Consider the following 26,836-nt stretch of genomic DNA (forward strand, 5'->3'; position numbering starts at 1 on the left):
AATAGGTTTTTAGAAACAGAATACAATTTCCATAGAACAAAAATTGTATTATGATTTGTAATAGCTGACAATGCCTAATTCTGCAGCTATTCCTCCTGCATTTCCTGCATCCATCCAAAAATAATGTATTTATCATAGCTTTTAGCTTACCTGATAGTCAGTGTCCTGCTCCTAGGATGATGACAGGTTATATTGAGTACCTCAAGTTCCATAAGTATTTGTTTTCAAATCTTAAAGCTGACCCAGCTGTGATTGCAGTGTCCAAAACTGCTTCTTCAAAACAGTTTACTGCTGCTAACCCCATTTTTTTCATTTTTTAAACCATCATGCTCATATGCTAAATTATTTAGTCTTATACTTTTGGAATATGCAGACGTCAGTAGTTAACCTTCCCTCTTCTGAGGTAAAAAAGTGCCTTGAATACCTGTATTACATCTGCTTTTCAAGTGACTTTTCACATTTTAAAGTGTGTTTATGATGCTGCTGATTCTTCCTCCAGAGCTGCTGCTTCTGGGTCAGTATTGAAAAGACTACCTTGGCTACTCAGAAGCCTCCTGAAGATGTTAAAATTGAAATGTTAAATTCTACCTTAGATAAGGAGATTCTGTTTAGCCCTTTTGTGGCTGAGGTGTTAAAGAAATATGATGAAAGAGGAAAGTTAATACAAGAAGTAACTCAGATTTTTCAATTTTTCTTTTTCAAAGGAAATAAAAAATTCACATCCACCTCAGCTCTCTTTAACAAGATGCCAGCAAACAAAATTTTAATAAGCAATGGTGAGGAGGCTCTAAAAAGAAAGGAAAAGCCTCAAAAAGCTAAGGACAGTCCACTTAGGTCAGCATGACTATCTTCCATTCACCACCCCCCAGCAACCTCTGCATCTGTTTAAGACGTCATGTTCCTTTATGGTATCAGCTTGTTACAGACAGATGAGTTCTGAAGGTAATTTAGTGGGGTTACACTTAGGAATTGGAAATCCTGCCCCCTTCCCAGAGGATTCCTCCTTGCTCAGTGAACTAGATTTCTTTCTTTGCTCCCATTTTACACCAGGTGTTGTCTCAGGGGGTTATAGAACCTGTACCTCTCAGCCACTACGGCAAAGTTTAGCTTTTTATTCAGGTTTTTTTCTGGTACCAAAAAGAAAGGCTTCTGAAGGCCTGTACTAGAACTTTCCTTTCTAATCTTTTTGTCAAGATTTCCAAGTTCAAAATATTATCCCTTTAATCCCTTCTTCCTCTACCACCCCCCACCTTAATAGTCAAGCTACATTTAAAAGGCACAAATCATCACAATGTCATTGCTGATATACCTGTCAAGCTCTTACTGCAAGAAATCTGGACAAAGCCTAAAATAAATGGGAGACAAAAGCCCAAAATAGAGACAGATTTTAAATAATGTTTTTATAATCTTATAAAGTTGCTAGAATTATAAGCATACATTTTCTGAAGGGTATGAAGTCTGAAACTCAAATGTAGTCCATTATTTAGTGAATTTAATTCTCAGTGATTTGCCAGAAAATCATAAATTTTATATGGAATGGACCACAAATATGAGGCAAAAATCCAGACATTCTGTGAAAATCTGGACAGTTGTGAGGTATGTTGGTGAGTGATTCAGGAGTTTTGCAAGGTTTGCTGTGTCTGGATTACATTTTCAGTTCTCTGCTTTAGCCTTTGTGCTCCCCACAGCACTAAGGATATTCACAAACTACCTTGCTTCAGTCATTGTTAACCGCAGGCTTCAAAGCATTCACATCTCTCCATATTTGAATGATTGTCTTATCTTTGTAGACTCTTTCCAATTGTCAAGTGTCTTTAAAATTGTCCATACCCCCCCCCCCCCCCACACACACACAGAATTGTATTTCTGGGATATCTATTAGGTTGTGCCCTGAGAATAGCCTTCTTCCTCCACACAAAGGGGAGATATTCCACCAGTTCCTCCTGAGTTTCTCCAATAAAAGCCACACATCTGCAAATACATTTCACAGGATTTTGGGATGCATGACTTCTATGATTCTCATGCTTCTCCTGGCCAGACTCCACATGAGGAAAATACAGTTGTACTTCAGATCAGACTGGATTCAGCATCCACACCCTTTATCCTTTCAGATTCAATTTCTGGGAATTTTTGGGGGATTCCCTTCTATCATCTGGACAGCTGTACCCATGCACAATGTTCATTGCTGGGGCTACCACTACTCCAATTCACCCATGGTCAACTGCTGGAGCCAGTGCTGATCTTAAGGGTATCCTTGGGGTGGGGGTGGGGGTGGGGTTTCAGTGCTGTTATAGACTCATACATTGTTACTAGGCTAACAAGCCGGGGGCCCTTTCTAAGCCTAGCCAAGTTTTCCTGAAAGAATAATGATGTCCTGTACTCAAATAGGACATTGAGGGCCAGGCATTTATAAGCTACCTCTGTCCATAACAGACATGGGTGCCAGGCCCAGTGTAAATTTCCTATTCCCTGTCTACTGATCTAGATTTCACTTAAACTGGGTAATAGACAAACTCAGCTTTACATGGATGGGAAGCCTGTTCTATAGGAGTGGCAGTCTCTAGGAAATATGCCTGTCTCTCCAGCAAATTTTGTTTAAGTCACAGACAAAATTCAGGTCCCTAGACCTTATGTTTCTGGTACTATTTGACTTATGAATATGTAGGAGATTCATAAGTGTGGGGTTAGCATATGTCTTGTAAACCAGTCATAGCTCACCCCTCAGCAATTTATAGGAGACTGAGTAGAGGAAAAGTGCTTTAAGGCACTATGGGTAAGGCAGGTTTGTTATGCCTTGTATTCATTTTATAAGGAACTTCTGAGGTCACTCTAGTTGCTGCATATGCCCGGTCAGGTACATACCAAAAGGAGCATTGTACTCTATGATTGGTCTGATAAGGGCAAAGTACAGTGGGATAATGAATTCTTTGGAGCTAGATGCCATGCCTTTACTTATAATTTGTGCAACATAAAAGGATTTCCACACCAATATGGCCACATGGTGGTTGAAGGTAAGGCTACTGTCTACATGTACACCCAGATCCCTGACCACTGGGTCGACTCTTAGCTGCATATTATCAACATGGTAAATAGCCAGGATGGTTGACTTCACAAAAGATACAATTAAGTATCTCTTAGCATAAAGTTTAAGAATAGTCTGGCACCATTTGTTAGTCAGAGATAGCAGAGATAGAACTGAAGAATGCTAGTGTCTGCAGGGGAGTCGATGATAACCTCCAGCTTGCAACCATCTAAAAACTTAGTCAGCCATAAACCTTCAGCATTCACTTCTGTATCATACAAATAGATGCCAAAAAGGAGTAGGCCCAGTACTGAGCCCTGGGGGACTCTACTAATGACTGGTCTCTTGGTGGAGGTGGCCTCACTTATTTGGACCTCTGGGTCCTATCAGTGAGCCAGTTGGATATCTATCAGGTGATAAAAGGGTTTATACCTAAATTAGTGAGCTTGCTTATAATGCTTAAGTGGGATGCTGTATCAGTAGCCTTTGCCAGTTTGAGGTAAGCTGTGTGCACTGTCTTCCCCTCATCCAATGCTTTTGTGACCCTCTCAAAAAGTCCACCACATTTAATAAGCATGATCGTCCCTTAACAAAACTGAACTGTGATGGGTCCAGCATTTGCAAGTTTCCTATGTCCTCATTTATCATGTCCATGATGAGTCTTTCCATGATCTTACATATGAGACTGGTAAGACTTATGGGCCTGTAGTTTCCCAGATCAGTGATTGGGCCTCATTTGTTCAGGGGAATGACTGTAGTCATCTTCCATTCCTTGGGTATAAAACCTGACTGAAGGCTCCAGTTGAAAAGTGATTCAAGTGGACCAGAGAGGTCATGTTTCACTCTATTTATTAAACATCCTGAGATGTTATTGGGGCCCATCAATGCAGTGTTTTTGGCCTTGGAAAGTGCACTGATGACATGTTCTGTTCCCTAGTAATGGTTGGGAGGGGGTTGTGGTATGCAGTATTTCCTTTTTACTATCGGGAGGGCGGGATTTGAGCTGAAGCTGTCATCCAAAAGGTTGGCAATGGCCTCCAGTTCTGTGTGGGTGATTCCATTTACAATAAGTCAATCAGGGGTGTTTTTTTTCCTGTAAGATTTACCTGTGATGCCTTCCCTGCAGTGTCTGTGGTTATGTCTGAAGGGTGGGTGTGCATTGAGGATGTTGCAGCATATTGTCCTACCTCTGCAATAGCTCAGTCGTGTCTATGCTGGGCCTCCACAGTGACCATGCCTCTCATCCTATGGCAACCCAGCCTCCACCACGGATCATCATAGAAGATGCCCTCATCACTGCCTTCCCTCTAGAATGGTACTGCTCATCCTCCCTGCCACTCTTTCAGTCACCTAAGCTGCTGATTGAACCCATGTCACCTGGGGTATGGCTATTGCTTTATCCCTGTATGCCATTAGAGCAGCCAGTTCTGGGATTTGACAAAAGTAAGATTATTTAGTGGATCGACCAGATCTCTTACAATCCAGGTCTCCCATTCTTCCTTCTCTCATACAGTTTGTAACTACAGATGCATCAGACTTGGCATGGGGTACAGTTTCTAAAGGGTAAAAGTGAAAAAACTGTTAAACCCTTCAGGTAAATACAAGCACATAAATGTTAGGGAGATGTTAGCAATGATCAGTGTTTTGAAAGCTTTAACTCATTTGTTATCCCCATGATCTTTGCAAGTACACCGACATCACAGTGATGTGGTGTATAAGTCCCCAGTGGTGTAATGTAGTAGGCATTGGCCTCCCAAGACAGTGATTGTGGGTTCAAGTCCCATCTGTGGTGATATAATCTAGGGGTTGGGATTGGCATAATGGTTAAGGTGTTTACTTCACAGATAAGAAGTACAGTGTTTGATTCTCACTAAGGGGAAATTGGCTAGGTTTAAAATGTCCACAAGGGTAAATAGCCTAGTACTTACCTATGAATCTATGAACCTATAAACAAACAAGCAAGTACCATATCCTGCCCTGTTTGACTGACTATGACAGCCTGGTAGCTAGCATCTCTGCTCATTTTGACAATTCTGTCAGAGCAAAACCTGATTGCAGATAAGCTCAGCGGGACCATGCAGACCCCTGTGAATGGAAACTTCATCCTGGGGTTTTCCAAGATTTGCTCTAACTGTGGGGAACACCTAAAGTAGATATGTCTATTGTCTTTCAGAACAGACAGCTAAAGAAATTTTGCTCCTGGACTTATTGCAAACAGGCCTTGAAGATAGATGCTGTCTCTTTGTCATTGACTTGAATATTCCTGTATGCTTTTCCACCCTGTATACTTATATTCAGGGTTCTTCTGAAGAACCAGAAGGACTCTCCAAAAAGTGTGGTGATAACTCCCTTTGGCCCTGGTAACAATGGTTCTCCCTTCTTTTCAATATGCCAAGGGCAATTACCACAAACCTTCACTAAGTCTGGATTTGCTCATATGAGACAGGGATTATTTGATACACCACAACCTGAAAAATCTTTAACCAACTGCCTGAATGATAGAAGTTTAATACATTTTGATGACAATGTGCAGCAGGTACTAAAGATTTTGTGTGTGTGTGTGTGTGTGTGTGTGTGTGTGTGTGTGTGTGTGTGTGTGTGTGTGTGTGTGTGTGTGCATGTGTGTGTGTCTGTGTGCTCATACACATATGCATGCACAGTTTCATTGTACAATTTAGAAGTACTGTAAATTCTGTATGTCATGTCTTTCTTTGTCTTACAGACCTGACTGGGCATCAGCAAAGCAAGTTCTTGGGGATGGTAACTTCCTAAAGAAGCTTTTGGAATATGATAAAGACAATATAAAGCCTCAGATTCTACAAAAGCTGCATAAGTACATTAATAACCCTGAATTTGTGCCAGAAAAGGTAGAAAAGGTGTCAAAAGCATGCAAGTCGATGTGTATGTGGGTACGAGCTATGGACTTGTACTCTCGAGTGCTTAAAGAAGTTGAGCCAAAAAGGCAAAAGCTCGCTGCAGCACAGGTGAGGCATTTTATTATCTTTTACATACATATTTTGCTTTATTGTAGAACAGTCTTTCATGAATTCTGATATACCAGAAATTATATATTTTTAACGATACTAATTTTAATGTTGTGATAGCCAGGGCTTTTAGTTATTCCAGGAATACCTAGTTCACTAGATTTCAAATTACAAAGAGAAATAGGATTCTTTCAGAATGTTTGTGGTTTCAAAGACGGTCCAAAGGAGGCACATGGGATATATTAAAATACCCCCCATAAGGGCACACAAGTATTTCAGTTACATGGCTTCTGAATGCCTACTGCTTGTCACTTTCACTTTTTTAAGTCGCTTGCAGAAGCAAAAAAGTCATGGGCATTCAATAGCTTATTTGCATACATGCTATGAGCTTCCACTACAGGAGGTTTAAGGTATTACACAGATAAGTTTGGGGAAAATATGTGCTTCTGCAAATTTGCTTTTTTAGAATTTTGAATTGTCAGTCTCATATGTTAATGTTTGCTTGTGAAAGTGTAAGGAATGTTTTAGCTGCATTTTCCTTTTATGAGGAAAATCTGCTTTGAGTGGTTTAGCTTCTTTCATTTCACAAGTCAATACTTATTGTTTAGAGTGTGTTTATTACTCTGTAGGTACAACATTCAGGACTATTGCCACTGGCACTGTGTTGAGGAGGCTTGCCTGGCTGCATTCTCAGAACCTCACAGAAAATTAAAAAAATGAGATTTTGAATTCTCCTTTGCACAGAGATTTACTTTTTGGACCCTCTGCTACAGAGGTTATCAGAAGTGTGATGGGAGAGATAAACTATTGCAGGAATCTGTCAGATTTTTCATCACTACTTCTCTACATTTTCCAAAGGATTTTCTACTCCCTCATACCGTTTTGGTAAGCAGACGTTTAAGAAAACAATATAAAGGAGGTTCCAGAAAGAAAGCTGGAAACTTCCATAGCAAGACAGTTAAATAAGACAGAATGAATATTTAAGGAGAAGGTACACTCTTCCCAAAACTTGACCCATCAGCTATAGCTTTAGTTATTCCTACTGTAGCTAAATGTTTAGTTAATTTCAGTCCTACTCTTTCTGATAAGGATGGGAAGATTGCTGATAAGTGTCATGAAAGGAGATGCTGCCAGCCCAGCTATCTGTAATTTTGTAAATAATTATATGTCATTTGTGAATAACAACATGATTCATATAAGATGCTTGTGTTACATCTATATTAGAACTGTTTCATGTATATTATCAAACTACGTTTTTACAGATGTGTGTTGAAGAGATGATGTGAAGTTGTTAAATCTCGCCGTTTATTCTCACTGATGGGTTCAGAGCCGATCCTCGGCTCCGACACGGCAGATAGCAAAAATCAAGGTTTGCCAGTAGCTCGAGACCAAGCCCCTTATCCCACAATGCACTGCTGGAATTACCTCAGATCTAGTTTGCCGTGGCAAGAGAGATCTCGGTGATCCAGCTAGCTCGGACCATTTTTGGAAAAAAAAACAGCAAGTCTATATAAAAAGTTTTCCTTTTTGTTTAAAAAAATAGTGTGTGTTAGTATTAGTTCTTTTCATAATATAATCTATAGTTTCAATAGTTATAAATACTTTAAAAGTTAGTGCCTTGTTGGCTTCTTCATTTGTGTGGGCCTTTAGCCCTATTTACTCTTATTAATCTTTATAATAGTCAGGCTTTTTTTCTGTGGGCCTCTTTAGCCCTAATTTTCTGATCTATAATTACATTGTTATAGATAGTGCCTGGATTGGGCTTAGTTGTTTGTGGATCTTTACTAGTGAATAAGGACTTTATTACCTTTTGCAGTTTACTGTTTGTTTTATTTAAATATGTCGGATGAAAAGGAGAAATCCCACCTTAAATTGGGATTTAAAAAATGCCCAGATTGTGGGCAGAAAATGTCCGTCACTGACGGACACATTCAATGTGTCTACTGTCTGGGGGCTAAACACCTCCAAGACACCTGCAGCATTTGTCACTCCTTTTCTTCAAGAGTCGTCTTGGAGAGAAGGAGGAAACTTATAGACAGGGGATTGCTACAGCAATCTTTTTCTGAAGTGTTGAGTAGCCATGAGGATACTAGTATGTCCTCCAAATCCTCAAAATCCAAATCTTCAGACAAAGTAACAAAAAAGGCAAAAATTTCAGAAGGAGGGTCATCGGTTCCACAGACATCGGAACCAAGTGTACCTTTGATTCGGAGCCAGCTCTCGGTACTGGAGCCGGTCTCTGAAGTTCCTTCTTCCCCTCTGCTCCAATCAGCACCTTCTGTGCATTCAGCTAAGTCCTCAGTCAGCCTTTCAGATTTGGACATGGATCAGCTAGTGCAGAAGCTTTTACAGGCACCAGGACTTGCCAAATTGTTGTTGGCCCCGACCAGCTCGTCGGTGCCGGAAACCATGGAGCCAGATTTGTCTACTCCTCCTCCGAGTCGTAGACTGTCGGAGCTGAAGGAAACTGAACCCTTGGTTGTCGAACCCTTGGAGCCAATACCCGCATTGGTGTTATCGGCTCCATCTACTCGGATGTCCTCAGTGCCGACTGAGGACTCTAGGAGCCGACGCTCTCCCATCGGGTCCGGGGAGGATAGTCGAACCGATTTGTCGGTGCTGACTCTTCCTCTCGGGGCTTTGGCTCGGATGAGCTCAGCTCCTACCTCTGGCTCGGAGCCCAGGGTTTCGGTGTGGGAGGATTGGACGGTACTCTCGGGTCCGTCCACTCCTCGTCAGAGCCATGGTGCCTTTGATGCTATGAGGAGAGTTTTGTCTCCGAAGACAACGTCAGCATTGGTTCAGCTTTCCCTCTCCCCTCAAGCTCCTGTGTCTGCTTCTTCATCTACCAGTCCCTCTAAGCGTAGAGACCCCGAGCCTCAAGTACCCCCACAGGGCGTCCCCTACTCTTCTGAGACCTCCCCAGATCCCTCCACTGAGGAGTTGTCCAGGAAGAGACTGTGCAAGAGGAGGCACTTAGACTCGCCACAGGAATCCTTGACATCTGACACGGACTTGGATGAGTCAGAAGGGTCCCCTCGATCCCCCTCTGAGGATATCTCCTTTGCAGAGATACTAGAGATCCTTAGTCAGAGGGGTGATTGGCAGTCCAAGACCCCTACTGAGGATGAGTCTGTGCTCCTGAAGGCTTTTGGGTCTCAACCTTCCACTTCTTGGGTGTCTCTGCCTTACGACAAGCTCATGGAACTGATTTCTCATATGGTGTGGGAGTCACCGGAGGCCATGGAACCTGTTCCTTATAAACCCAATAAAATTATGTCTGCCCCAGTGGACAAGCCATTTTTGACAAAGGGAGTGCCTGTTGATGCCATGGTTGTAGCTGCAGCCACCAAAAAGGAAGTATCTGAGACATCCACCTCTATCCATCCCTCTAACAGAGATTCTAGGGTCATGGATAGATATGGGATGCGCATGTTTAGTTCAGCGACTTTTTCTCTGCGATCACTGAATTACTTAACCCATTTTACAAGACTACAGAGAGATCTCCTGAAAGAGCTAGGAGATACTCTCCAGGTTACGGTAGCTGCAGGGGTGGCCGACAAAGTCAATGCCCAGCTCGCTACCCTACACTCAGTGGTAAACTCCTCCATGTGTCTCATATCCTATGCAGCTGATGGTTCAAGTAGAGCCGCTAGTTCGGTCATTGCTCTTCGAAGATAAGCCTGGATGCCTCTCTGTTCCTTTGCGGACCCCTTTAAGTCTTCCTTTATTAATACCCCATTTGATGGCTCGTCACTGTTTGGGCCCAAAGTAAAGGAAACTTTAACCATGTATGAGCAGGAGGGCAAGACCTTATCTGCCGTTGGAGTCCATTTTTTGACCCCTACTCGGCCATACCCCAAGGGCCCTAGGGGAGGGAAAATGTGGTTCCGAAAAGCACAGGCAGCCTTTCAGGAAACACGTGAAAAAATGCCCTCTAGAGGCAGAGGAGGGGGTTATAATGGAAGATGCCGCCCCAGCGGCAGAGGGGGTCCACAGCAACAGGGTGACAGTGGTCAGTTCTCTGGTCAGCCGTATCAGTGACCCTGAAAGGGGTCCCGACTGTTCGGCTCTGGAGGCAGTCAGGGGTCGCTTGTCTTTGTACCCAGAAGCCTGACTAAACATAACATCAGATGCTTGGGTACAAAGCATCATTTCCAGAGGATATTTCATTCCGTTCTCTTCCCCTCCCATTCCTGTAAAGAGAATCCCAAATGTTCCACCCAATCTCAGGGAACAAGCAATCATAGAGGTCCACAGATTGCTAGAAAAAAAGAGTCATCCAACCAGTCCCAGCAGACCAAGTTGGATTCGGAACTTACTCACGATTCTTTTTGGTACCAAAGAAAACAGGGGACTGGAGACCTATCTTGGACCTCAGCAGACTCAACCAGTTCGTCAAGAAAGAGAAGTTCTGAATGGTCACGCTTCAGTCCATTCTTCCCTTCTTAGGGAAAGGCGATTGGATGTGCTCCATAGATCTCAAGGACGCGTACTATCACATAAAGATGAACAGACACTCCAGAGATTATCTGCGCTTCCGGCTGGGAGCCAATCATTACCAGTTTCGAGCCCTGCCCTTCGGTCTCACTACAGCCCCCAGAGTGTTCACCAAATGCATGACAGTGGTCACGGCTCACCTGAGACATCTAGGATCCAAGGTGTTTCCATACCTAGACGATTGGCTCCTAACTGCTGCTACCAGGCATCAATTGACTCAGGCAACACAATACACTCTGACACTCTGCCATCAATTGGGCATTACAATCAATTTCAAAAAGTCTGCCTTATCGCCATCGCAGCATACCGTTTTTATAGGAGCAGAATTAGATACCTCATCTACTACTCTACGTCTCCCTGTAGAAAGAGTCTCTCTTCTCCGACAAAACATCAGCTTACTGGTGTCAAAGAACAGAGCTACAGCAGTAGAGGTATTGAAAGTACTAGGTTTGATGGCAGCAGCAATCCTGGCTATACCACTTGCAAGGATGCATATGCAAATTCTTTAACGACTCCTCTTCGCTCAGTGGTCTTACCAGAAACTACCGATGCACCACATGATTCTCATCATGGATTCTTGCAGGAGAGACCTTTGATGGTGGTTGACGTCTCTTCATGTCACAATCGGAAGACCCTCCCCCCCCCCCAGTAGCCACTGTGACCACAGACGCTTCCCTGATGGGAGGGGGGCATTTTCAGGGAAAGACTGCCCAAGGCACATGGATAGATCAAGAGTCACATCTGCACATCAGTGTTCTAGAGTTGAGAGTGGTACTTCTGGTGTTGCAGTACTTTCAGGACTCTCTTCCTCTGGGAACTATTGCAATTCAGACGGACAGCATGTCAGTAGTCTGGTACTTGAACAAACAAGGCGGAACCAAATCTTACCCCCTTTGTTGAGAAGCCCTCAGGGTCTGGCAATGAGTTGTGTCATCCCAGCGTTTTCTATTAACAATGCACATCCTGGGGAAATCCAACGTGATAGACAAGCTAAGCAGGGCAATATTTCATCCTCACAAGTGGTCTCTCAAACAACAGGTTGCGGAGTTGATTTTCCACAAATGGGGCCAGCCTTGCTGCAACCTTTTTGCCAGCCACATCAATTCAAAATGCAGAAGCTACTTTGCCCTAATACCACCTCCCGGTCATTCCCCGTGAGATGCACTTCTACATGATTGGCCCCCAGGTCTCCTTTATGCATTTCCACCCTTCCCATTAATACCCAGATTTTTACAGAAAGAGAAATCGCTGGGAAGGACTGTTATACTCATAGCCCCCTATTGGCCTCGACAGATTTGGTTTCCATTTCTCCACCATCATCTGTTGGAAGGTCCATGGATCCTGGACCCAGTTCCGGACCTTCTGATGCACCCGTCGGGGGACCTTCATCCTTCACTGCAGTCCCTGAAACTGACTGCTTGGCTAATCCACTTCCCCTAATTGCCAGGCTTCATTCAATTTCAGAAGATAGAAGACAAATTCTCTTGTCTTCTCACAAGCCATCTACCAGGAAATTATATGGCAGTAAATGGAAAAGGTTCTCAATTTGGGCCAACACGCAGAACATTGACCCTTTCCTAGCTCTGCTATCTTCTATTTTAGAATTTTTGACAAAAATGTTTAAGGAAGGAGCAGCAGCTGCTACAGTTCGAGTTCAGTTAGCTGCCATCTCAAATGTTCATCTTGGTTTTGGTGGCTCAAATGTTATGGGCCATAAATTATCTAAGACTTTTCTTAAAGGCGTTCTTCATATGAGACCTCCAATCAAAATTCCCTATTCTCCCTGGAATTTAAACCTTATGCTGTCTCAAATTATTCTTCCTCCTTTTGAACCAGCATCTTTTTGTGATCTCAAATTTTTATCCTGGAAAACAATATTTCTTGTGGCCATTACTTCTGCCCGCAGTGTGTCAGAACTTCAAGCATTATCTATCAGACCACCTTACATGATTTTCCATGCTGATAGAGTATCTCTCAGAACAAACCCCTCATTTTTACTTAAAGTCTGTTCTGAATCAAATATCAATCAGGTCATTGAGCTGCCAGTCTTTTTTCCCAACCACTCTAGCAAATTGGAATACATGCTGCACAAACTTGATGTTCACAGACAGCTCAGATTTTATCTTGACAGAACTAAGGATATTAGAAAATCAGATTAACTTTTTGTATCCATCTTGGAAGCAAGAAAAGGCAATCCAGTAGCTAAAACAACCTTATCTAAATGGTTATCCAATTGCATATCCTTTGTTTATGAAAATGTGAGCATACCATTAACACACAAACCTAAGGCTCATTCTACCAGAGCTGTGTCTACGTCTTCTGCTTTTCAAGCTAAATTGCCCCTTGACAATATTTGCGCTGAAGCCACTTGGTCTAAGCCTCATACCTTTATCATGCATTACAAAGTGGATAAGGCTTCAAGGGACAGATCTTCCTTTGGTTCTACGGTACTGAGGAACATACTCCCATGAGCCACCCAGGATTCAGGGTGCTAGGGACGCTACCCATCAGTGAGAATAAACAGCGAGATTTAACAGCTTCACATATGGAAGTTATGTAGTTACCATAACGTCCCATGTGAATTGTTTATCTCGCCTTTATTCTCACGTCCCTCCCTCCTTCCCCCTCCTGGCTGACTGTTGACTTAGAGGCTAGTACCATCCTGGTTATTCAATATTTCTTCTTCCCCTTTTGGAAGTGTTCTTGGTAGAAATACATAAAAGAGTATGTATATGTTTCTATGTGTGTGTGTATGTATATATATATATATATATATATATATATATATATATATATATATATATATATATATAAATACTGTTACTCGCAGCAAACAAGATCTGAGGTAAATCCAGCAGTGCATTGTGGGATAAGGGGCTTGGTCTCGAGCTACTGGCAAACCTTGAGCTTTGCTATCGGCCGTGTCGGAGCCGAGGATCGGCTCTGAACCCATCAGTGAGAATAAAGGTGAGATAACTCACATGGAACGTTATGGTAAGTATATAACTTCTATTTTTGTAGAGTGCTTGTGCTTGAAATGTATCCATGGTGTACACTGTTGAAAAAGAACATAAATGTACATGCACTATTGTAACTATTTAAATATATATTTTAACAATGGACACTGGAATACAGGAGGGTAACTTCTGAAAAATAGCTGAAATTAAATTACTTTATGGCAGCAAGGAGACAGAATGTCTAAAACTAGGGAGCTTTCAGTATTGTTTTGGAAGTTTTATTGTTTTCTGACTTCCAGCATTTGCCAAAGATCTGAGGAAAAGCCCTTGCCTATGTATTTTCACAGGTAGATGCTAAATGCTACCAGCTGCCATCAGTGGTTGTTTTGAGCCTGGGAACTCACAGTCAGATGATAAGCAATGATATAAAAGTTATCCCAGCAGTAATATTTGAGATATTAATTTGGGAAGTCTGTTAGTGAGAGACTGTATTCTGTCTTTGACCTGACAGCTAGGCAAGAACCATTCTCCACATCTGCCTTGCTCTGAAGTAAGTTAACTAGAGTATAGTAATTCTCTTGGATATAGTAAGGAATATAGCAAAGCTTAATTTAGATGTTTTTCTCTATTTATTTGAGACTGCCCTGCAATGTTATTTTAATATATTTCCTGTGATTTTTAACTCTGAGTTCACTGTAAATATATACTGAGCATTTTCTTGTTCTTTTAATATGTGGCTGATCTGTCTAGGGATAAGTTTTGGGAGTACTAGCATGTTTATCTGGTGACACTGTGTGAGCCACTCCTAATAGCCTTGCCCTTGGTCAAACTACTGTTTGTATTAATAGTAACATTACACAGTAAGATTCAACATCCTTTGCTAAGGGCATTTAAGTAGCTGATAAGGGGTTCTATTGGCAATGATAACTACACTGTAGTCTGGGCAGAAGGGGACTTAGCTAGTAAGTCGGTGCCAGCCTTTCACAGGTGTGTGTGTGTGTGTGTGTGTGTGTGTGTGTGTGTGTGTGTGTGTGTGTGTGTGTAATATCTCCAAGAGAGTGTGTCAGCTACTTGGGCAGGGACAAGAAGTACTGGTTGGACAGAGAGAGTATTGGAGGACTTGGCTTGGAAACCTGGCTAAGGACTCATCTCTATAGCTATGCCAGTGGGGAGTCTTACTAGGGATCTTAAGAAAGAGGGCAAAACCAGCCCTGGACTGACTGTGGTCTCTGTGTACTCTTAGGGGAAATTTCACTTGATGCAGAGAGCTGCATCTGGAAATACTGTGTGTGTACTTGTCATCCTCTCAGTGTATGTCCCCCACTGGTGCTAGTGGTGAAGATTGAGGCTCCTTGATTACTGGTCCAATGGTGGGGTGTCAAAATAAGTATGGGAAAAAAGTGTATACTTCTGCAACTTTGATTTTCATAATTTTGAATTGTCAGGCTCATATGTTAAAGTTTATTCTGACAAACTGTAGAAGTTTGAGGAATGTTTGTCTGCAGTTTCTTCTTCTGAAAAAGAATCTGCTTTAAATAATTTAGTTAATGCTATTGTAGAAGTTGCTACTCTTTGTTTAACAGTGTGTATATGTCTGATTTGATACATTTTCCAAGACTATGGCCACTGGTACTATTTTAAGGAGGCTTGCCTGGCTGCATTCTCAGAACCTCCCAAATGGGGTTAAACATGAGATTTTAAATGCTTGTTTGGACAGAGATTTAGTTTTTGGCCCCCACTGTTACAGAGGTGATCAGAAAGCATAATGAGAGGGGTAAGTTCATACAGACAGTCTCTAAAAATTTTCAGCCCTCATTTTCCATATCTTCTAAGGGATTCTCTAGTTTATCCAATTTTTGCAAATAAAAAAAATAATAAAATAAAGTCTCAACAAAATGCAGGTAAATGTGCATTTAAGAAGAAATGCTGATGGGGTTCCAAAAAAGAATTCTGGTACCTCCCAAAACCACGAACAGTCCAAGTCAGAATGACTATTTAGGGAACCTTGTCCCTCCTCCCACCCTGGCAGTTCCATTATCCTTCCAGAAAGTCTGAATCTTCACTTTTGTCTTTGGCAACAGATAGTTTCAAACAATTGTGTTTTGAAGATCATTCATCTAGGTTACAGATGGCAGTGGAAGGAAATTCCTCCTTTCCAGAGGGTAATCCCTCATCCACCAGACCAGACTCTTTTATTTCCTCCTGTCTTTCTTACATGTTGTCTCAAGGTCTGATAGAACCAGTTCCTCTTTCCCAGGTTGGAAAAGGTTTTTATTCAAGAATGTTTTTAGTGCCAAAGAAAGAAAATACATAATAAACAGTTCTGAATCTTCCTTTCCTAAACCTGTTTGTGATAGTGCCCAAATAAAAAAATGATGGTACGTCACAGTTAGTCATCTCAGTTCAAAGAGGTTTTCTGCCACAGGATTAAAAATAAATCTGTATCTAGAGCTATTTCTAAGGTTTTCCATTCAGACTTTGGTCACTGTGAGTGAATACTACAGGATGTTGGGTCTCGTGGCATCTGTGATTCTCATGATACCCCTGACAAGCCTCCACATGAAAAAGATACAGTGGTAGATGAAGAATCTTTGGTCCCAGCACCAACAGCCTTTGTCCTTTCAAATCCCACTGCTGGATTCAGAAGAAGTTGAACTGTAAATCTAAATTAGTAATATATGTAGCCACGTGCGCCCTCTGTTCAGCTTTCTACATAGGGAAAACTGAACGACAACTCAAAGAGAGGGTGTACGAGCATACATATGCTATACTTAATAGTAAGACAGAAAACGCACTATTTAAACACATTGCAGCTAATCCAGGCCATAATTTTAGATTTACTGCATTTGACCAAATTTATACTGACATCAGAGGAGGTACACATAATTTATTATTAGAAGAAAGAGAATTGATATGGCAGTGGAGAACAAATGCATTTGTAAAACCAGGTCTAAATGAACACTGCAATATTAGTTGCATTTTAAAACTGAAGAGTCTAGACAAGTAACCAAAATATATATATGTACTCACATTGCACAACACAATATATGATACACAATTTATATATACAAATTAAGTTTTTTTGTAACATCTAATTAACCAACATAGTACATAATTCTATATATTATATACTATATACTATATACTATTAACTATACTTATAATTTGTAGTATAAAATAATATAATAGATTTAGTCCTTAGTTTTCTAACAAAAAACTTTTTAACAAAAATTTTTAAAAAAAATGTGTTAGGTGTACAAAATTCAAGTATCTTTATGTGTAAGTTCATCTACGTACACGAACACAGACAAGTACATGTACACGATTACATGCACAACAATGTTGATGGTATTAGAGTAAAAACATATGTTTGTGAGACTTTATACTGTAACAAACATGACATGTTTAAATTATAGATAATGGAATTTCTAAAACCTTGATAAAAAGACTGTACTAATTCTTATTCATTGTTTATGACACAACTAACAGTCATACATGTGTAATCCTTGAACATATTTATTGCTCAAGCCCAGAGGGAAATATATTATATATTATATTATATTTTATTTTACCGTATTCTATTTTACTTTATTCAATTTATTATATAATAATGCTTCCCAAATGAATAACACAATAGTATGACTATAATGCAACATAAAAAGATCAGTACCACACACTATAATGTATGTGATACATAAGAAGGTTTAGCTGGGTTTGTTTCTACTTTGTCAATAGTCCTCTATCACTTGTAATTTTACATTGGGCATATTGTATTTTAAGTGCAGAACATCAGTGCTCTTATAGCTTTAAATCTTGATTTTAACAAAGACAAATTGATTAATTGAACACATTATATAAGGTCTAATTAACTAATTTTAAGTAGTCTGAAGAAGTTACTCTGACTGGGAGTAACGAAAAGCGCTTAACTGTATTATTAAACAGAATTTCCTACATTGCTTCCAGTGGACGTTTGTTCGTAGTTATTTTGGATCAGCAGTTTGTTTTCTACAACACAGTTTGCCACTGCTGGAGTTTGTCAGAAGGAAAATCACTTGGTGGAGACAGCAAATATCCTTAAATTCTGGTCTTATCTTCTCCCTCCCTGTTCCAAAGTAGTCAGTCACCACAGATACCTCATACTTTGCTTGGAAAGTAGTTTCAGGAGGGGTGAAAATGCAGGGTGTGTGGAACATCAAGGACAGCTACAAACACATAAATTTAAGAGATGCTTGCCCTGATCAAGGCATTCAAATCTCTGAATCATCTTTGGTCCTGGGACCTCATCAATTCATTGCAGAGAATACCACTGTTATGTGGTACATCAACAAACAAGGGGGGAACCAAGTCATACTCCCTTTACAGGTTAGCAATGTTAGCTTGGGGTGTAGCTTCACTCTACAAGTGTCCTACATTTCATTAGAACAACTTTTTCTGGTAGACAAGCTGAGAAGGACAAGGGCAGGCTCTCATAAATGGAAACTAGATCAGGTGGTCTTCTAAGATTTGCACCATCTGTGGGGAGTTCCTCATGTAGACTTATTTGCCTCCTGTCTGAATAATTAGTTGGCAAGATTCTGGTCCAGTCACTATGCAAGAAGGCCTGGATGGCAGATACCATTTTCTTTTCCTTGGCCGGGAATGTTTCTGTGTGGATTTCCACTATATCCACTGATATCCAGCGTACTTCTGAAGATTCAGAAGGAATCCCCCTTGATCATTGTCGTGACTCCCTTCTGGCCCTGGCAACAGTGGTTCTCCCTTCTTTTAGAAATGGCCAGGGGCAATTACTACAAGCTTCCTCACACAATGGATTGCCTCACAAACGATCGGGGTGTTTCATAAACCTCAACCCAATCAACTTCAAGTGACTGCCTTGAGGATAAAGTCTTAATTCCCTTTAGGCACCTGTTTACTGAAGGTGTGCAGGAGGTACTAATGGAGGTGAGAAAGCCTGCTAATAGAACATTATATATTATCAAAAGGAAAAAGTTTTCTAGTTGGTGCCATCAACATAACCAGCACCCATTCAGGGCTAGTTATTCTCTGGTTTTACAATGTTTGTGTAAGTTATTATACTATGTCCTTTCTTACTCCTCCATTAATGTTTATTTGTCAACCATTTCAGCACATCTGCCAGTGGAGTCTCTCGTTTCAATGCATTCTCATATCAAAATATTTTTAACAGTGGTTTTATAAGAGGCCACCAAGAAAACCTGCAACCTCTCCTTGGGATCTTAATCTAACACTTGCACCATTTGAACCAGTTAACCTGGCTGACTTGAGATTCTTAACATGGGAAACAGATTTACTGATTGCTCTGACAACTGTAAGATGTTTATCCAAGTTGCAAGCTCTTGGATGTCCACAGACAGCTCATGTACTATTTTGAGAGAACTAAATCTTTCAGATCTTCAGATCAATTATTAATTTCTGGTGAAGGTAAGAAGAAAGGACAACCTTTTTCCAAATGGTTGTCTGCGACAATTACCTTTTGGTATATTCACCACAACAAAGCCATTCCAGGGAGTGGCAATCCCCTGTATACCAGGGCTGTAGCTTTATCTCTGGCTTTTTTGCAAAGGGTTTAATTCCTGAAGTTTTCTAGAAATAGAAACTTGGTCCTTTGTATATACTTTTACAAAGCACTGTAAGCTTGATTCTTTCTGTAGGTCTAGATCATGCTATGCTAAGACCATTGTCCAGGGACTCCTGGATTCTTCTCCTTCCACCTCCCAAATGTAGTAAGCTAGGGTTTTTTTAACTATGTAGCTTAGGCTACTGCAGCAGTGATCAATATGATGAACATTATACAGCTGTGTAAGTAAGCTTACCATAACAATAGACATTCAAATAGTCACTCCATCCCTCCCTCCATCCCCTATGGTTTTTAGTGTGATGGTGGTGCAGTGGTAGCGTTGTTGCCTCACAGCAAAAGGTCCTCCCATTCGATTCTTGGCTGGAGTGCCTTCTGTGTGGAGTCTGCATGTCCTCCCCGCGGTCGAGTGGCGTTCGGAAGACATGCGTAAATGGGCGTGACTTTGTTGAAGGTTGGGCTTCAGGCTGGCACCTTGGCACTATAAAAATCTGCTGCCAATCATTAGTGGACTGGAGTTCCGCTGTGGTGACCCCTAACCGGGAAAAGCCAAAAGAAGAAGAAGAAGATTTATGCCAGGGTTATTATTCCTAATACTGTCATTTCAGGGCTGCGACTCCCTCTCTCTAATAGCATGAAAGCTGTGAAGAGCTTGATGCCCAAACCTGTCTTTTTAGTCAGCTCAGCTCAAGCATACTTTCTTTTGTGTGGAAGGTGCCCTAAAGCTTTGGAAGCTGCCCGGTTGTTATATTTTTGGCAGGATATAACCCATATAGCTATGGCTACTGCATCAGTGATCATTCTGACATCTACTTTTATGTTAAGTTTATTACAAAGTACTTTTTTACAGCAGTTTTTAATATTTATCATTTCCCCTCTTCAATCCTTGAGCCTTCCTTCCTTTCCTTCTCCAGTTTTTTTTTATTTTTGATCTGGCAGTGCAGACGTTTAAAGTTATGAGATTTTAATGAGATGCTTGTAATCTAGAGTTTGATTCCCTCATCCTCCATTTGACTACTGATTGAGTGAGCAAGTCCATTAACCAGGCAGTGTTCTGGGACAATTAAAGAATTGGGCTAGGCTCTTTAGTGGTCTGCTTGACCTCATGCCTAGTAACTCCTTTAAACCTATGTTAACCATGTAAGCCCACCACAAATAAGTGTTCCTTTTTAGGGACAACTCATTTGCACTACTTGGTAAAGCACCTTACTTAGAGTCACACAGTAGGCAAATGAAGGCTAAAGGAATCAAACTCAGGACTGTAGGAAGCAGACGGCCTGTTAATACTTTAGAATCCTAATCTTCTGTGTATACTGCAAGATTCATCATGCATACTGGTTTTCCATTGTCTTCTAAGCTGTGATGATCATGCTGAACTAATGAACATATAAGGAAATTAATAAAAATATAGTTTTTGCCTCTTTAGTCAGTTTGTCAGTTCATTTTGCCCTTATGCAGATGCCCCTCCCCTTTTATTCCTGTTTTCCTACACCCATCTCACTATGTTAAATAATTCTGTGATTCTGTAGTCAGATTGATGATGTTGGATGATCATTCTAACTTCAAACAATCCTCTTTATAAAGCAGAATTTCCTAATATTTGATTTTAGCCTTCCACTTTTACTGCTTTTCCTGCCCTCTGTGACATACTGTGTCCTTCCTCTCCACTGTTTTACCAGCCACTACTCATTTTAGCTCCTGTGGGTCCAAATCATGGGATCACAGTCACAGATTCTGCTTATATATCAGTTCTTCATTCTAAGAGTGTTTGGCATTATTATTCAATGAAGCTAACAATGACAGTCACTGTATTAGAGATTAGGAGTTTAAGAGACTACATAATTCATATAACCTTGCTTCAGTGAGGATTGTAGAGTCTGACTTTGTGCCTGTCGCTTGCCAGTAATATGAAGCTATGCAGTATTTGCCAGAGAATACTGCATGGAAATTTCCTTTTCTCTGAGGTACAGCAACCTGTGAGTTAGCTAAATTAGTAAAGAGGGGTACAGGGAGGTGCTATATACGCGATGTGCATGGATTTGCTGTACCCTATGAACACAGCTTTCTATTTCCATTGTGTACTATAACTTTGATCCAGTGCAGAACTGAAAATGCTTTTGTTGGGTCCAGTGTTAACCCAGGCAGGATGTCTCAGATCTTGGACAACACTGACTAGCAATATATTAACTGTCCTGGTGGAGATGACTATTCTGTTTTCCTCCTGAAGAACAACCAGATATTTGAGTATTTAGAACATATTGTTGGAGACACACACAAACATATATATATATATATATATTTTTTTTTTTGTCTGATATTTGATGATCTGCTACTATCAGTCTTTGAAAAAATACACTGTTATTGTGAGCTATATATTTTTGGAATGGGTTGTGGTGCAGTGAAGTTTGCTGCTCTACCCAGCCAAGGTTTGATTCTAGACTCATGTTACTCCATTTATGTAATCTGCATATTATGTATTATTTCTTTATTTACTGTTTGTTCACCAGGTAATTGGACTTGTCATTGACCCTTTTCAGGCACAACATGAGCTCAAAGAGCAGAAAATACATCATGGTCTTTCAAATTGGCAGTACTATATACAAAATGAGTACATAGCAAAATTCAGAACATAATGGTAAGATTGCATGCAGATAGGGTACGTTTAAAAGATTCAGTCAGAGCCTATTGAGAAAACAGTGTATACAGATGCAAGCTAAGATATGCATAAAATGCAGTGCAGTCATACATAAACTCCTACATGCCTGTGAAATATTTGCATGTAAGATGCCACATTAAGAGACTGAGAAAAGTTTATTGAAGATAATCTATTATTCATGATCTGGAATGATAAGTTACCTAACCATTGTCATTGTAGCAGATGCAAGTAGATTACATGCTCAAGTGCATCTTTGAAGCTTTTAATAGTTTCTAGATTTATGATTCCTTTAGATAGGTGGTTCAAGGCAGCATGTCCTAGTTTCAAAAAGGTTCTCTCTCCCCTACAGCACATTTAAAAGGAAGGTGTTCTAGAGAGAAACTGTTGTCTTGTGTACTCCTGAGTTCATAAGTATTGTCTTGTAAAGGTAGCCCTGCTCTTGAAATGGAGGCAATGACTGTATTTTAGCACCTTGCAAATTAAAGTACTTTGAAGAAAATTGGCTCTTTTAGCAAATGGGAAGGGGGTCTGCTAATAGAATGAACCTGTAGATTTTATTCTCAGTAGTCTGTACTCTGATGAATATTTTGGATTGAATGAATAATTTGAAAAGGAAGGCCATATTCAGGTTTGGATATTAAAATATTTTTAGCAATGATTGTGCGAGCAGTGGATGAAAGGAGGTGACTGATTTTGTAACATTGTTTTAATTGAGCAAGGACTTTATTAGCTATGAAATATGTGTGTGTGTGTGTGTGTGTGTGTGTGTGTGTGTGTGTGTGTGTGTGTGTGTGTGTGTGTGTGTGTGTGTGTGTGTGTGGGGTAAAGGATAGGATAGGGTCAAGTATTAGGCCTAGGTACCTCTGTTCAGTAACATTGCAGATTATGTTCCCATTAAGATCTGCTGAGAGGATAATAGTAGATAATTTCTTGGCTGAGGCAAAGACCAGCACATTGTTTTTTTTGGGGGGGGGGTTAATTAGTAGTTTGTTAGTAGTATTCCCACCAGGTGCATAACCAAGTGAAATTGTCCTGTAACTTGGTTTGCAAGTCCGAGAGGGTAGTACTGGATTGCAGGTGCATACAATATTAACTTAAGACTTGGCAATTCTAGGGGGGAGATTATTAACAAAGAGAAAGAAGAAAAGAGAAGAGGACCTAGCAGAGACTCTCACAATACACATATTAAGTTTACGAGCAGTAGAAGATGAAACACTGCTTTGGGCTTGGAAAGTTCTGTCTTTAGGATAACTGCAAAACCTGCAAATAGTGTTATTTCCAAAGTTGAGTTTTTTTGAGTTTGTTGAGTAGAAGGATATGGTTGACCATTTCGGAAATCCTTGTCATGTCAGCAAAGAGACCTGCAGTAATACGTTCCTCATTCAGAGTGTAATAAATGGTTTCAGTGGTCACTACCAGGGCAGTAAATGTACTAGAGGCATTGCAAAAGTCATGCTATTCATCACATAACAAGCCATAACTATTAAAGTGCTTATGTAGTTGCTTGTATAAACGTTTTTCAAATAATTTGGTAATAGGGCACAGGGTAGAAATAGTTCTGTAATCCTTCAGCCCATTAGGAGAAGTAACTTTAGGAAGAGGGAGCATAACTGTGTGCTTGAATGCTAGTAACATAGTGTCTGAGATGAGAGAGAGAGAGGTTAAAGATATGAGTAAGGGGTTTAGCAAGTTTTTTTAGCTGCATGTCTTAGGAAGGTGGGATGAATACATTGTCATCATGTCCTTGCTGTTTTTTTTTTTTATACATTAGTTTCTTCCCTCCCCACAAAAATGTACAGTGTAATTGGACTGGATACTGCAATTTGACCCTAGATTTCTGTGCATGTCTGACTGAATTTTGATATGCCTTTGTGTATCTTTGTGAATCCTGGCTTGGAATGGACAAACATCCATTGCAGGGTTTATCTTGCCTTGCACCCATTTTTTTTTTGGGGGGGGTAGGATAGGCTGCAGTTCAGTATCCCTGAAGTGGATTAAGCATTTTCCAAAAATGGGTGATATAACTGTGCATTTCCTGAAAATGATAAAAGTTTTTCCCCCCATGGTATTACTAGAGAGGTCAACACTTAAAATACCAAACTGTTAAAAATGATCAAAATAGCAAAGTAACTTGTCCCCAAATTACATTCACTTAGGAGTTAATTTTCTAGTGAAGAGAAGTATGTGGAAAATTCAGTTTCTTTGTTTTTATTTGTTTTTTTTTTTTTTTTTGAACAAAAAACGTATTTATTAAATTATCACTTATGACATAGGCAATCATGCATGTATATAAATGAAAGCAAACCATAATGACATATGTTCATTTGTAAACTTTGTACATCACGGGCCAGATTCATTATGCTTGAGTAGTCTGTTCACTCAGAACAAAGTATACTTAGTGTAGGCAGTAATGGATCCCAGGGATAATCTTCTATACAGTCATTGTCAGTCAAACATTACATAGCTCATTCAATCCTTGCATTCCCTTAAACCTCATTCCTTCTCCAAAATATCATTCTGCATGTATTGTTCCCACAATTCCCATTTTTTCTATGTAATTTGCATCTACACTTTTCTAAAGATCCCACATCCAGTTCTTTTATCTCTGTTACTATATTCAGAACTTCTGATATGGTTAGTTTAGAATCCATTTTCTAGTAATTGTTTTTTTTTGGCAGCCACCAGAATTAAACTCACCAAGATCTTACTATATCTAGACAATTCACAGTGGGGAAATTCTGTTTCTTGAGTGGTGATTGGGTTTATTCCTGTTGAATAAATTCATTTTGGTTCTCTTACTGATGCATTCTTTATCTGCATTTATTACTTTGAATATGATGTTAGTCAGGATATTTGTATTGGTACTCCAATTTGTACATCAAAGTACACTGCCCTGGGAAATGTGGCCCTCTGAAAGTGTAGTGCTCCCCCACCTAGCCAGGCAGTACATGTTTCTGGTCAGCATACCTTTTTATCAATACTTATCAGTTCATCCTGTAGTTAAGATGAAAAAAAAAAAGCATGCAGTTAATGGGAGGGATCTGAATGAACCGTTTCAGCTATGATCACTCAGTCATAAATAAACAAAGTCTCAAATTCAAATGCTGTGTAACATTTGATGTTACTCGCTATGACTTTGATGACTTTGATTGCAAGTGTTGAGTATTGTAATTGATATTTTTATATATAAATAAAGATATTTCTCCAGTTGCAGTAAAATATCATTTTAATCTGTCTTTCTGAGATGCTTGTTACTGTAGTAGCAAATGAAAAAAGAATTGCTCTAGAACATCTGTATTAATAGTTTACTCTGAGCACTTTCATGTTTTTGGAATGGCTGTTTCAGTGGTGTGCAACCCAGTTTTATTTTATTAAAAGCTGATTCTTCTTTAAATTGTGTCCATCCATCTGCTCATTCATCAATCTATTCTTCCATTTTAAATACCTGACTGATTTAGATCAGAACTGTGAATAACTGATGTCCAAACAAATATAAGGCAAGAACCAATCCTGGATAGGGCAATAGTCCACAGTAGGATACAGATAATTTTTGAGCACTGCCAATTCACATAGCCTTATACCTTTGAGATGTGGGAGGAAACCTGAATACCTGGTAAAAACTTGCATGGTTATAGGGTGGGAGTGCTGATGTTGTACAGGGAGCACCCAAGCTTGGGTCTGAAACTGAACACCAAGCACTGAAAGGCAACAACACAGATCACGGTGCTATTGTGCAGTAGCTGTATAATTCCCTGTGTTTAATTTATTTGTTGACACTCTGTTTTAAGAATGTTTAAGTCTCTTTATTAGAAGACCACATTAATTGTTTTATTATTTGCTTAATTAGGCAGAACTTGATGCTACTATGTCTACCCTGCGTGACAAACAAAAAAGACTGAAAGAAGTGGAAGACCAGATTCAGCAACTTCAAGATCAGTATGAAACAAGTGTCACTGAAAAGGAAAGCCTCGGTAAGGAAATATTCTGAAGCTGCATCATTAGTACTGCTGAGAGATTTATTTTTTATTTATTAAGAGTTTGTTTTAAAAGGACCTATTTCAGCCACTTTCCAAACAAATGTAATTGACAACTAAAGCATACAAATTCACTAAGTATAGTTACAGAATAAGCTACGCATTAGATTGAAGAACAAAGTAAAGCAATCAAGATAGCGTAGCACAAAACACATTGAAACAGATGCAATGTCCCACATTACCAAAAAACAAAAAGCAACAAGACAAAAACAAAATATTAGAGGATGCATGAAGAAGAAACAGTACAAATGAAGAGTGACCATTATTGTAAAACTGTGACTAAATGAAAACACCATCTTTGGATATTATTCACAGTGACACCATGTAAGGTTAAAGAATCAAGAAAAATGATTTTATTCATGAACATTGTTCCACAAGAAGTAGGGCTGGTACACAGTACAAATACCTATAATAATCTGTAAACAGGCTTAACCTTGTTGTGTAGCCACAATGCTCTATGTGTGGAGCAATAATGTAGAATGACAACCACCAGGATCATATGCAATTCAGAGGCACTTCACCAACTCTGTGTTTAGTACCTACTACATAAGTTAAGGAACCAGATGGTGTAGTGCACTTGACCATGCTGAGCTCTCTTACCTGCTGAAATGTTGATCAGCATACAGAGTTGAGCAACAACATCAGCAAATAAGGGGAAAAAAACATCCACAGCTGAAAACTCCTAAAAGCAGCAGAGATTCCTGTGCATGTAGACATGTTACAACAACCACACTTTAATCCAAACTTTATCAAAATAAATGAGCTACTAATGACTAACCAACAAAATAAATAAATAAAACATCTGTTTATTCCTTATATATACTGTAGGCATGCTCAGCAACAAATCTTCCAAAGACTGACAGATCAGAAACCTTTTTGCACTTAAGTGCCATCTGGTGCTAATTGACAACACAGAAACACCTACCCTCAGTCAGTGGAAAAGGTATATTAGCAATCTCAGCCACTAATGATAATGTGCTTAAAACCTTGAAAAAAAATTTCCCACCTTCATATTAGATTTTCCCAATTTATATCCACATTCAAACCACGTGGTATCAACGTTTTATTTATTTTTTTGGAATAAACATAA

At 39.9% G+C, this 26,836-nt stretch overlaps 1 protein-coding gene across 1 annotated transcript in view; it reads left to right on the forward strand.

Annotated features, from left to right (window-relative positions):
• The window catches only part of DNAH6 (dynein axonemal heavy chain 6), a 5,071,261-nt gene that overhangs the window by 3,480,563 nt on the left and 1,563,862 nt on the right, over nucleotides 1–26,836 (forward strand). The window contains exons 53-54 of the mRNA XM_044059309.1: nucleotides 5,745–6,006; nucleotides 25,560–25,683. Coding sequence (XP_043915244.1) covers nucleotides 5,745–6,006; nucleotides 25,560–25,683 — 386 coding nt within the window. The remainder of the gene's footprint in view (nucleotides 1–5,744; nucleotides 6,007–25,559; nucleotides 25,684–26,836) is intronic.

The sequence above is a fragment of the Protopterus annectens genome, chromosome 17.part0 (assembly GCF_019279795.1).
Source record: "Protopterus annectens isolate FY-2018-M chromosome 17.part0, PAN1.0, whole genome shotgun sequence".
Taxonomy (NCBI): domain Eukaryota; kingdom Metazoa; phylum Chordata; order Ceratodontiformes; family Protopteridae; genus Protopterus; species Protopterus annectens.